This window comes from Equus quagga, chromosome 17, assembly GCF_021613505.1.
Source record: "Equus quagga isolate Etosha38 chromosome 17, UCLA_HA_Equagga_1.0, whole genome shotgun sequence".
Classification (NCBI taxonomy): Eukaryota; Metazoa; Chordata; class Mammalia; order Perissodactyla; family Equidae; genus Equus; species Equus quagga.
The window spans coordinates 7,339,919-7,353,095 of record NC_060283.1 but is presented as its reverse complement, the minus strand read 5'-3'; the positions used below and the strand labels follow the sequence as shown (position 1 = coordinate 7,353,095).

Sequence of the window (13,177 nt, the reverse complement as noted above, 5' to 3'; positions counted from 1 at the left end):
GCCGTGAGGAGGCGCCCGCGGGACGGGCCCGCGGCGCCCAGGGGAAGCCCCGAGGCCGGGCGGGGCAGACGGCGCCGAGGCCTTTCCGCCAGCCGCCCGGTGCCCGCGCGCTACAGGTGGGGAGCCCGAGGCCAGAGGGCCAGAAGGCAGAGGAAAGGGGGGCGCTCGACCCCGCCCCCCCCCCCCCCCCCCCCCCCACCTTCCCAAAAACAAACACGGAAAAGTTTTTTTTTTTTTCTTACAAAATGTATTCATCTTCCTTGAAACTGAAAAATAAATCTATGTACAAAACAGGAAGCGATCAGGCTCCCCTCACCCACTCGCAAACCCCTGCAGATTTCCTCCCGGGTCCCCCGAGACGGGCTGGACCTCCGGGAGGTTCCCAGAGGGTCGGCGAAGAGGTCGCTCTGATCTGGGGCCAGTTTGGTCAGGAAGGGGGCGGGCTCAGAGGTCACACAGGCCAGGGGCGGAGCTTCGTGCCCCGGGCTCGGGGGAGAGGAGGCTACGATTTCCAAATTCTGGAAGCGTTCCTTAAATTCTTGCGGGTAGGGTGCTTGGAATCCCAGGATGAAATTCTGAAGTGCGAAAATGTACCCCGGGGGGCGGGGGGGGGGGGGGGGGGCTTCCCGGACCAGGGGTGAGAGCAACCCTGAGCAGCACTGGCCAGGCCGCCGGGTAGAGCGGTTCTGAGCTGGGCCTGATTCCCGTGGTTGGACCTTTAAAGACTGGTGATGGGGCCCGGGGTGAGGTTCCCATTGGCCGGCTTGGATGCTGGGGGATGGGACGTATATTCCGATGACGGGGCAGAGCCCTAGGTCTCCCGGACCCGCAGCCCCGCAGCCTCGGTTCCGGGTGGGGTTGGGGCCTCCTGGGCCCGGGCAGGGGGCGGAGCCTGGGCTCACGGGAGCTGGGGCGGAGCCTCCACCCCGGTTGGGGGCGGGCTCCCCGTGGGCCGATAGGGAGTCCGGGGTAGTTCAGAGGCCCTTGCGCTGCCGTTTGAGGAAGGAAAGCGTGTAGTCGCTAGGTGTAGACACCTTCTGCTTCTTCATCTGCACTTGCGATTGCGCCGTCAGCTGCAGCTTGATGGCGCTCGAGTTGATCTTGGTGGCCACCAGCAGCTCCTTCATGCCCTTCATCTTCTCGCTCTGGAAAGTGAGCACCGGCCCCTCCGGTGGGGGCGACGCGGCGGGCGTTGGCGCCGGGACGGCGCTGCCGCCTTCGGGGCCGCGGGTAGTGCCTGGGACGGTCCCTGGGGGCTTCCGGGGGGGGCCGGGCACCGCGCCCTGGCCCGCGCCCGGGCCCTTGTCCAGCGCCGGCTTCTTAGGCGGCGGCGGCTCCTCGGGCTTGGACTCCCGCCGCGGACCCCGCCGCCGGCCTTCCCGGGCTTCCTCGCCCCACGGCTCCTCCGCCTCGGCCGTCTCGGCCTCGCGGCTCACGATGCGCACCTTCTGCCGCACCTGGGCCGGAGGGGGCGGGCAGGCCGAGGAAGAGGTTTCAGGCCAACGGCTGGAAGCCCAGGACCTGGCCTCGGCCAGACTGTCGAGGTGCCCCAGTCTCATCTGCACCCAAAGGGGATGAGCAGATGCCCTTCAGGGCTACAAAGGTCCCGACCCTTCTACAGCTGCTGTCACTCCCTGTCCTCCCGGCCACCCTGCGCAGCTGCCCCTCACCTGTCCCTCAAAACGGCCTAGGGACTGCACAAGGAAGGTGGCCCAGCCCACATGTAGCACGGGCGTGGGGCTGCCCTCTTCCCATTTGCAGATGCCGTCGTAGAATCGAAGCAGGTGGGCGAAGCACTCTGGGTCCTGGAGGGCAGACCCCTGGCTCTGCGTGCCCTGGGCAAGGGGGAGAGGAAGGCACAAGTCAGACGCCCTTCTCACTCTTATCAGAGGGCACAGGCCAGGCCCCTCAGCTAGGCAGTGAGCCCTGGCTCTGGAAGAGGTGAGCATGGGAGAAGAGAATTCGCAAAACCTCCTTCCTTTTATAAAACCAGCCCTTAGCCAGCACATGGCGGAAGGATGGAACCATCCCTTACCCCCATCCCACCCCTTCGACCCACTGAGGGGCCCTGGCCCTGAAAGAGATGGGCTTCCACCCATGTGTAGAGACCCCTAAAATACCCTCGGCTCCCTCAAACCCAGGCCCAGGACTGTGGCTACTGCAGAAGAGAACACAGCTCTCGCGCTGGGCCACCTCCTTCATGCAGTCCCTGGGCCTGTGCGGCTGTGACAGGGAGCCCCGCTCAGCCGGAGGGTGCACACAGGCTGGGGCTGCAGCCCTTCACCTGGGTCTGCTCCCCCGGCCGCTCCTCGCCGGCCTCCAGCAGGCTGGCCGCCTCCTTCAGCAGGTTGGGAATGACATCGTTGGCCACTTCAAAGAACTCCTTGTAGATCTCCTCATCTTCCCGGCAGTAGTTGTAGCTGTGAGAGCAGGAGGGCACTGTGGGGTCTCAGCCACGGGGGTACCCCCTGGGACCTGGTGGGGGATGACGCCAGGTTTCTTTTCCTGGGTCATCCAGGGACGGGGTGAGTGGTTGGGGTCCTCACTCTGAAATGATGGTCTCTGTGTCAGCCCAGAGCAAAAGTGAGGAGGGGGCATGGGGCTGGGGGTGCAGGTTCCACTGCTGGATGGTGGCTGGAAATGAGAGGGGGAGGGGAGAGGCATGAGGCCCTCATCAGGGGTCCCTACCACCTGGGCTGGTGGCCTGGACTGCCCAGGGACTGGATGGAGGGGATGGGGTTGGGACCCAGGCTGCAGTCCTGGATGAGGGTGGTTGGAAATTGGGGGGAAGGGGAAGGGCGGGCGGGCCGAGGCCCCCGTGGGGGCATCCTCACTCCTGGATGACAGTGGCCGTGTCGGCCCAGGCCTGCAGGGCTTCGCGCACATTGCGGTTGCGACAGTGGTAGCCGGCCAGGTACATGTAGGGGTAGATGTGCTCGTCCCGGTAGTAGGTCTTGGCTGAGGCAATGCCCTGGGGACAGAGCAGACGAGGCAACAGGAGGATCACACCACCTCCCGCCCCTTCCACCTCTCCACCAGGGCTTCCTCCCTGGGTCTGCAGGACTGCTTGCTGAAGCCGGGGTCGGACCGCAGGGGTGGAGGCCCCCACAGACCATGGCCTAGAAAAGGGCAGGGGCCTGTCCTCCAAGCTCAGGGCATGTCTCTTTCTCAGGCTTTCCCAGGCACTCCTACAAAAACACCAAAGGCTTCCAAGCCCAGCCCCATGTCCCTCCTACCCCTGACCCCCACCGAGTTAACACCCCCTCCTCAGTACTCCCCCCACGGGTGACCTCTGTTATACTCCAGAAAGGACAAGAGGCAGCAGGAAAAGCAGGGCTGAGGGGACAAATCCAGGCCCCAGCACTCCCAGGCTGGGGTCCCCAGAACCCTCCTCAGACAGCCATGACTGCACTGAACACGCACGTGGCAAACTCAGAATGGGAACTGGGTGAGGGATACCCCCATTACACACAAAGTTCTTCTCTTCTCACCTGCCCCTCCCAGTCCCCAGGTAGAAGGGGACCCCAGCCCCTGTTGGGCCTCCCTTCTGTACCCTCCTGAGATGTCCCCACCTTGTGGTAGAGCGTGAGTGGGTCTGGCCGGCCAGGGGTGGGCTCCAGCTCCTCCAGATCTGCCAGGTTCCCCAGCGCCATGGGGTACCTGGGAAAGGATCATGAGTCCAGGCTGTCCCCTGGCCCCCCAGCCCCCTGAGGCCCAGCCTGGCCACTTCCCCCTACTCACCTTTCCAGATGTCCCAGGTCATAGAGCAGCCAGAGCAGCTTCTAGGGGCCGAAGGAGAGAGGTGTGAGCCGGGTGGGGGGGGGACAGGGTCCTCAGTCTACTAGGCAGAGGTGGCACGTCCACCAGCAGGGACGTCCCACCAGGTAGGAAGGGCCAGAATTCAGGAACCAGCCCCTTATTGCAATCAAAGCCCTTTCACGTTTCAATTCCACTCTCCCAAGAGCCCTGGGAAAGGCCGGGCCAGGATTAGCTCTTGTTGCACAAGGGGAAGTTGAAGCTCGGGGAGGGCACGTGACCCTGCCCGGGGTGCCATGGGCATGCCTCACCTGCTGCAGCTGCAGCAGCTCCAGAGAATCCGTGTGCAGGTCAATGGAAGGGTTGATGGCGCACACCATGAACGCTACCTCCATCTTGCGGTCACAGCGCATGTACGATCCTTTCAGGTACAGCCAGCTCTTGGAGGAAGAACAAGACCAGACGTCTCAGGACGGCCACCTGAGCCTGCTCCAGGGAGTGGCAGCCAGGAAAGGGGCCCTTCCGCGTCCCCTTCCTGACATACATGGGTGGTGAGGGAACAGGGGAGTGTGGCTCAAGAATGCAGAGGCCCTTGAGTGGCTTGGGCGGAGAGTGCGAAAGGGACAAGTTGGGGTGGGGGGACAATACCCGCTCAGCCACACCCGCGTTGACAGTCTGGCCCCTGCGGTCCTCATTGCCCTTGCCGTGCCAAGTGACCTCAGCTGTCTGCTCTCCGTTGGGCCCAAACACTACCCAGGCGTGGTCCTCAGACAGGGCCAGGTGGACATCCCGGAGACCCAGAGCCTGGCAGGCCCCCACCACAGCAAAGGCCACACCAGAGCTGTCCAGTTTGGTGCCTGTGGAAGGAGAGCTAATTAAAGAGGGTCCTCTGGGCTCCGGCCTAGGGGAAGGGGCCAGGTAGTGATGGGCTATAGTCCCTCCCACCCTCAGCTCCAAACCTCAGACACTGCCACCCTTCATCCCTCCATCCCTTTCCTCCTACGTGTTGAAAGCCTCTCCTTTGCCCTTTACATCCTTTATCCTCAACAAGAGACCTTCTGGGATCTTCCATAGCTCCACCCAGCCTTTGACCCTGTCCCTTTTCTTTCTCTGCAACCATATTACACATTTCTGTTAATTTATGGATTTCCTCATTTTACTGCACCCATTAGGTTATAACACGGATAGCAAAAACAGGACACTGGCCAACGCTCTTTTTTCTCACACCCACTGGCAGATACTCCTAATTTATCTCTGTACTCTTCTTGCTGAGGTCAGAAGCAGCCTCAGTTTCCTTCTCAATATGGCACCCCGAGACCTGACTGCCAGTCAACTGGGCTTAAAGCAAAGAAGAAAGCTCTTTGCCGGCCCCAAGCCTTAAGCTTCTTGAGATGACGCCTCTGGCCTGTTCACTTTCAAAACATTTTCAGATGTATTTCATTTAATTGTCTCAAATGTAGCCCAATTTTGGTCCTCACTCCCCAACTCTGCTGTCGCCCTCTGTGCCTCATGCTGGGCCGCAGGACTCCTGTAGCTGCTCCATGGCAGGGATGGGGGTTCTGAGGGGGCATACGGTGGCCTAATGGGTTTCGAGCCAAGTGACTGGGGTCCAGTGCCAGCTCTGCCATTCTGTGTGACTTTGGCACATCACTTGCCCTCTCTGGGCTTCAGTTTCGTAGCTGCAAAGCGGAGAATCACACTTGCCCCGCCTCGTGAGGCTTACAGGTCTCCAAAGGGCTCTAGAAACCCCATAGTGTTGGGAAGAGGTGGGCCACGGTTCCCAGGTGAGCCAGGATTCTCGCCCCTTGCCACCTGTCGGGCTCCAACCTGTGATGAAGCTGAAGAGGGATTGGATGTGCGCCCGATCCTTGAAGTAGGAACGGCTGAGGCTGTTCCAGATGACATCGGAGACCTTCTTCACCAGCTCGCGGCTGGAGACGCCCCCCTCTCGAGGGTAGAGAGACAGGTCGACGGCGCCGCGGATCTGGGCGGTGAAGCGGGCATAGAGCGCGGCGATGATGGAGAGGTCGGCCACGGGGAAGTAGGTGAGGCCACCAGGAGGGTCGGGCGCGGGACTGGGCTGGAAGGTGAGCTCGGGCACGTTGGTAGGGATGACGCGGTTGACAGCGAGGAAGTGCTCCACGAAGCCCAGGACCAAGGAGAGGAGCACCAGGTCCGGCTCCTCTCGGCCCAGCTCGGCAGCGAACAGGCGCACCACGTCGTCGATGGAGCGCAGCGGGAACAGCGTCTTCTGGGCGGCCTTCAGCCCCATGGCGGCGGGCCTCGGCCTGCGGGCGAGCCGGGGGAGGGAGGGTCGGGCGGGCGCGGCGGGGAGCCCCCTCCCAGCCTCGGCTAAGGTTCCACCCCCAACACACCGTGCCCTGCTTCCCCGCCCCCTTCACCCTGCGCTCGTCCGTTCCCCCTCTTTCGTCGGAGGGACCCCTCAGCCTAGGCTGTAGGGCCTCCTCGCCCCCCACAACCCCAGGAGCCCCGGCTCTGATGGGGGTGCGCCCCTAGGACTCCGCTGAGGACCCCCAATGGCCGCCCCGCCCCCTCTCTGCGACCATACCCCAGGCCCCTAGAGTCGGTCGGGCAGGCGCTCCTACGCCAAGCCCCCCAAATCCCAAGGAGAGTCCTGGCCTGGGTCCCCCGCGCCCACCTCCGCGCTTACATCCCACACAAGGCACCGCGGCGCCCGCCGCCTGGAGCCTGCTGGGAAACGGAGTTCCGCCCCTCCGGCAGCACTGCCTGCCGGGAAGTGGAGTTCCGGGCCCTCTCCTGCCCCGCTGATCTTGAAATGGTGGCCTGGCCGGCCAGTCCGCGGTGGCTTATGGGAGTGGTAGTCACGAGGCTCTGGGCGCCCCAGTGGTAGGTGAGGCGTGAAGGCAGCGCCACCTTCCTGAGGTCGTCAGTGATTGGTCCTGCCGTTTCACGCAGACCAGGTAGGCAGAGGGACCGCAGTGCATTCTGGGAGGTGTAGTCCGGGGAGTGACCGGGCATCCTCAGGCGGTTATTGCGCTTCTGTAGGTTATCGTCGCGTGTCGGCAAGACGTGAGAGAACCGGTACTTTCAAACACTGGTGGAATACTGTGAATGTGTGCAGCCACTTTAGTTGCATATTATCAGTGTCCACTAACACATAAAAGTGTCTCTGTCTAGCGATTCTTCCCCAGTTCTGTCCGTGAGAAAATCTAACAGGACCAAAGAGAAACATCTCAAGAACCGCTGTAGTTATTTGTAATAAAATAAAAGAAGAGTGAAGTAACTCTATGCATGCCAAAATGGATCTTCAGGGCATATTGTTGAATGAAAAAACTTCAGATCAATATGTATGATAAGATAGTATTTATATTAACATTTTAAAACTTCAACACTAAATAATTTCTACAGAGTCATCCATTCATTCCCTTATTCATTCAACAGTTATTTGGTGCCTACAACAGCCCAGGTACTCAGTCCTAGGCACCAGATATATAGCAGTGAATAAAACAGATCAAATTTCTGCCTCACTTCAACTCTGTGGGTTTTTTTCCCAAAATCTGTGAGCCAAGTCTAATCATGAGAAAACATCCTAAAACCCAAACTAAGGAACTTTCTGACCAGTACAATACTCCCAACCAGTACTCCTCAAAAGTGTCAAGGTCGTGAAAGACGAGACTGAGAAACTGTTGCAGATTAGAAGGGACTAAGGAGCCAGGACAACTAAATGCCACGTGATGCCCTGGATTGAGTCCTGGAAGGGGACAGGGACATTAGCGGAAAAACTGTTGAAGTGGGTGCCAGCCAGTTTGCCCAGGGCTGAGAGGACTTTGGGGGTGTGGGACTTTCAGTTAGAAAACCAAACCAGTCAAGTCTTGGGCTCTTGGGAGCCCTACTAGTGAAATTCAAATAACATCTGTAGATTTGTTCACAGTTTTCATCAATTAGTTTTGATAAGTGTACTATGGTTGTGTGAGACGTTAACATTAGGGGAAGCTGGGTGAAGGGTATGGGATGAAATCACCAAGGACTGAGTTCTGGGGTACGCCTTCCTGTAGAGGTTGGGAGACCCAGAGGAACCAGCAAAGGAGTCTCAGAGAGATGGGAGGAAAACCAGATGAGCATCTGACGCTGAAGAAGACCGCACACCAAGGCAGAGGCGGGATCCATAGTCTCAGATGCGGCTCCCAGGTCAGCGAGCTGAGCACCGAGCACTGACCGGATGTAACTCTATGGGACTCCCTGGTGACCACATTAAGAGCAGTTTGGGAGCGAAAGCCTGAAGTTCTTGGGCTCGAGAAAAATGGGAGGAGAGTGGAGACGGTGATAATACACAACTCTTTCAGGGAGCTCTGCAGCAAAGGGAAAGAGAAAAATAAGACTGCAGTTGGGAAAGGAAGAAGGTCAAAGCGGGTGTGTCGTTGCGTTGTTTAATGAGAGAGCTGCAGGGCTGATGGCCTTGGACGGTGGAGGGAACGGGAGTTCCCCAGGGACAGGTTTGGCCTCTGCTAGGAGCGTGAGCAGTTTATCCACAATAACCAGAGACAAGGCAGAGTACGTGGGCTCACTTGGGTTCTTTAATTTCCTCCAGGAAACAGGAAGCCCACTTGGCCTCCCTCCCTCCTTCACACCTTTGCTCAAATGTCACCTTCTCAATGAGGTTGACCCAGACCTGACCAGCTCACTTAAAATCACACTCTCCACCCCACATCGCTCTTTCAATCCCTCCACCAATCTGCTCTACCTTTTTTTTTTTTTCTCTAACGCATTAATTAACACCTTCTAGAACAGGGTTTCTCAACTTAGGCAATGTTGACATCTGGATAATTCTTTTTTTTTTTTTAAAGATTTTATTTTTTTCCTTTTTCTCCCCAAAGCCCCCCAGTACATAGTTGTATATTCTTCGTTGTGGGTCCTTCTAGTTGTGGCATGTGGGACGCTGCCTCAGCGTGGTTTGATGAGCAGTGCCATGTCCGCGCCCAGGATTCGAACCAACGAAACACTGGGCCGCCTGCAGCGGAGCTCACGAACTTAACCACTCGGCCACAGGGCCAGCCCCTGGATAATTCTTTGTACTTGGGGGCTGTCCTGTGCACTGTAGGATGTTTAGCAGCATCCCTGGCTCCTACCAACTAGATGCCAGTAGAACCCATCCCCCTGTTGTGACAACTAGAACTGTCTTCAGACATTGCCACATGTCCCCTAGGGGGCAAAATTGCTCCTAGTTGAGAACGACTATTCCAGCATATAATATAACTTACTTCTTTGTTTATTTTTGTCTCCCACCAACAAAATATAAGCTCCACGAGGACAGAGAATGTGTCAGTTTTGTTCATCGATGTGTCTTGTGTGCCTAGAATAGTGTCTGGCACACAATTGGTGTTCAAGAAGTATTTGCTGAATAAATGAGTCTATTCATGCAAAGGAGTGATTGTACAATTGACCTGGAATTTAGGCTGTGTGAGGAGGGACGTGAGGACACCAAGGGATGAGGGACAGCAAAACTGTGGCAAAATCAATGGATCGTAGATTCCAAAGAGGTCAAAAGTTTCTTGGAGTTGGGATGCTAGAGAGCGCTGGAAAGACAGGGGTGTTGGTTACAGAGTGGGATGCTTGAGACTGAGATTATGGGAGAGGGTTTTCGTGTTGGCAATGAAAAGATCTAGGGCGGTGCTTCCAGTACAAACATAACAGGAGTCGCATGTGTCATTTAAAAATTTCTAGTAGCGGGGCCGGCCCCGTGGCCGAGTGGTTAAGTTCACATGCTCCACTTCAGCGGCCCGGGGTTTCGCCAGTTTGGATCCTGGGTGCGGACCTAGCACCGCTCATCAGGCCATCCTGAGGCGGCGTCCCACGTAGCAGAGCCAGACGGACCTACAGCTAGAATATACAACTATGTACTGGGGCTTTGGGGAGAAGAAGAAGAAGAAAAAAAGATTGACAATAGATGTTAGCTCAGGGCCAATGTTTAAGAAAAAAGATTTCTAGTAGCTACATTAAAAAAAGTAAACAATGGGTCTGGCCCTGTGGCCGAGTGGTTAAGTTCGCGCGCCCTGCTTCGGAGGCCCAGGGTCTCGCCAGTTTGGATCCTGGGCGCAGACACAGCACCGCTCATCAAGCCATGCTGAGGCGGCATCCCACATGCCACAACTAAAAGGACCCAGAGCTAAAAACACACAACTCTGTACCAGGGGACTTTGGGAGAAAAAGGAAAAATGTAAAAATCTGAAAAAAAAAAAAGTAAACAGTGACATTAATTTTAATAATGTATGTCCAAAATGTTATTTCAACTTGAAATCAACATAAAAATTATTAATGATAATTTACTTTTTTTCCACACTAGGTCTTCGATAGCTGGTGTGTGTTTTATACTCACAGCACATGTCAATTCAGACTAGCAGCATGTCAAGTGCGCCGTTGCCACATGTGACGGGTGGCTCCCGTACAGGATGCTCCGGCTCTCCAGTATGGCTATGGGAATGGGGGGCTGGGGTAGGATGGAGGACAAGGTCACAGAGGTAGAGGGGTCCAAGGAACTATATCAAAGTCTCTAAGAATTAAAATAGGAGTTGGATGGAGAGAGTGACAGCAAGCCAGGAGCCAGAATTATCGAGAAATGCGCCATCCATGGGTTGGGCAACGTCAGAAACAAAGTGGGTGGTATAAGCTGATAACTGGAGTTCAAACCTGAGTGTTTGAGAGGAAGGAGGGAGGAGGATGCCTGTAACTGGCGATGAGGATGGAGGAGCACGCCTACCCCACCTCCAGGCCCAGGGGCAGGAGGGGTGGGGGAGTCTGTGGGATGAGAGAGGGGAGCAGTAGGGACCTCAGGGAGGGCAAGGGTTCTGCTAGAGCAGGAGGCTTGAGGCCTGCAGAAGGGCTGAGGACACAGGGGACTTTGCTGAAGCTGGACCATGGACTCTAAGGGCACTGTGGACAGCTATCACGAGGAGAGGGTAGAGATGGATCAGCAAAGGGGATGGCCAGGGCTATGGAGAACCCAGGAGGCCAGAGTCCCTTGAGGTGTAGCTGAGCGTCAGGGAGAAAAGGCAGGACCAGTTCTGATGGTCTCGAGGCAGGGGGTGGGGTGGAGGGCCAGCCGTGTGAGGGCACAGAGGGCAGGAGTGCCCCCAGGGGTACGAAGTGTCCCGAGGCTCCAACTTGACTCCACTGATGGAGGCAAGGAGGCCAGGGGAGCGCGGTCCACCGACACACACGTATGGGTAAGTATGGAGCATATTAGCCTAAAGTGACGTACGGGGGAACAGAGCCAATCAAAGGGGAATTCAGCCCCTAATTGTTTTACAAAAAAGAAATTTGTGTATTATTGTAATTAACTTAAAATAGTATCAGCTACGTGATATTCTTGACAAAAAAGTTAAATCTGAATTTAATGAGGAAACAATCAGACAAATGCAAAATACAGATTGTTCTACCAAAGAACTGGCCTGGACCCTTCGAAAATGTTAATACCATGAAAGACAAAAAAAAACAAAAGGCGGCAGTGGAGAGTTGTTCCGGATTAAAGGACACTTAAGAGACAAGACAGCCTAATGCACATGCGGTAGAGAACTGGATAGTCAGTTTTTCATAAATGCTATAAAGAACTTTTTTTTTTGAGGAAGATTAGCCCTGAGCTAATTACCACCAATCCTCCTCTTTTTGCTGAGGAAGACTGGCCCTGAGCTAACATCCGTGCCCATCTTCCTCCACTTTATATGTAGGATGCCTACCATAGCATGGCATGCCAAGCGGTGCCATGTCCTCACCCGGGATCCGAACCGGCGAACCCCAGGCCGCCGAGAAGCGGAACGTGTGCACCTAACCGCTGTGCCACTGGGCCGGCCCCTATAAAGAACATTTTTGACACAACTGTGTCACAGCCTGGGTGGCTTCAACGATGGAAATGTATTGTCCCGCAGTTCTGGAGGCTGGAAGTCTGAGATCGAGGTGTTGGCTAGTTGGTTCTGTCCAAAGGCCGTGAGGGACCGCTTGTTCCAGCCTCTCTCCCAGCTTCTGCTGGTTTGTTAGCGATCTGTGGCGCTCCTTACCTCGTCGGAGCATCACCCTGATCTCTGTCTTCATCTTCACGTGGCATTCTCCCTGCGTGTGTGTCTCTGTGTTCAAATTTCCTCTTTTTTAAAGGACACCAGTCCTACTGGATCGGGGGCCCACCCTAATGACCTCACCTTAAGTAATTACATCTGCAGTGACTCTACTCCAAATAAGGTCACCTACTGAGATCTTTCGGGTTAGGATTTCAATATATGAATTTTAGAGGGCCACAATTCAACCCATGACAGATTGTATATTAGATAATATTGTTGTATCAGTGTCACACCTGTTTAGACAATAACGGTGGCTTCTGGTGCCTCCTTATTCTGAAGAGATGCCTGTGAAGTATGTAGGTGTGAAGTTCAAGATGTCTGCCACTTACTTTCAAATGGTAGCAAAAGGTCCGGCCCCATGGCCTAGTGGTTAAGTTCAGTACGCTCTGCTTCAGTGGCCTGGGTTCAGTTCCCGGGAAGGGACCTACACCACTTGTCAGCAGCCATGCTGTGGCAGAAACCCATGTACAAAATAGAGAAAGACTGGAGCAGATGTTAGCTCAAGGTGAATCTTTCTCAAGCAAAAAGAGGAAGATTGGCAACAGATATTAGCTCAGGGCGAATCTTCCTCAGCAGCAAAAAAAAAAAAAAAAAGGTAACAAAATCCATGGTACATATATATGTAGATATGGGTAGATATGGAGGAAAAGCTAAAGCAGCCAATGTCAGCAATCGGGGAATCTAGGTGAAGAGTACAGGGAGTTCACATTCTTCCAATATTTCTGTAGGTTTGAAATTTGTCAACATAAAACATTCAGAGAAAATTCTTTAAAAATGTGAAAATCTTTTGGCTAATTTATCGCTGGGGAAGGGGCCATTTCTTCAATTCAGTGAGGACGGCTGGAGGGCGCTCTCTTTGGGCTTCTACATCTCAACAGGCAGAGCAAACATCTGAACAGGCCAAAGGGATTTTACAGTGATTATCTCAGCAAAGTCTCACCAGAACCTCCCATGAAGTGGGTTTTCCCATCCCTACTGACCGAAGGGGAAACTGAGGCTTAGAGAGGTCGGATAACTTGCCCCTGACTGCACAGCTGGACCAGAACCCAGGTTGTCTGATTCCCAACGCTGGGCTCCTAACCAGGCCCTGGGATTCCAGGGGCACCCTCCAGCCCCCAGCCCCCAGCAGACATGACACCCGGGCCCCTTCTTGGTCCTTTCCCCAGCTCTAGGGCCTGCCATGAATCTCAGGGCATAGGCAGCAGCCCCCAGGCCTGATCCCAGGGCACAGGCCTTACCCCCCTTCCTACCCGCTCAGCCTCAAGGCTGGGTCCTGCCCAGTCGCGGACACCTAAGCTGAGAGCAAGTGAGACCCTCACCTTTCCAGCAGCCTC

The 13,177-nt window shown here is 55.8% G+C and overlaps 1 protein-coding gene across 3 annotated transcripts; it reads right to left on the bottom strand.

Moving 5' to 3' along the window:
* Positions 1-237: 237 nt before the first annotated feature.
* On the bottom strand, positions 238-6,570 carry MEN1 (menin 1). 3 transcript variants are annotated; one of them, XM_046644904.1, is made up of 10 exons: positions 6,416-6,570; positions 5,584-6,044; positions 4,405-4,613; positions 4,068-4,196; positions 3,742-3,782; positions 3,573-3,660; positions 2,835-2,971; positions 2,285-2,420; positions 1,671-1,835; positions 238-1,457 (listed from the first exon to the last, which is right to left on the bottom strand). In XM_046644904.1, the coding sequence occupies exons 2-10, from the start codon at positions 6,026-6,028 to the stop codon at positions 975-977; spliced, it is 1,833 nt and encodes a 610-aa protein (XP_046500860.1). In that variant the 5' UTR covers positions 6,029-6,044; positions 6,416-6,570; the 3' UTR covers positions 238-974. The 3 variants fall into 3 exon arrangements, with proteins under 3 accessions (XP_046500860.1, XP_046500859.1, XP_046500861.1); XM_046644903.1 differs by having other exon boundaries at positions 6,428-6,568; XM_046644905.1 differs by lacking the exon at positions 6,416-6,570 and adding an exon at positions 6,326-6,408.
* Positions 6,571-13,177: the final 6,607 nt, after the last annotated feature.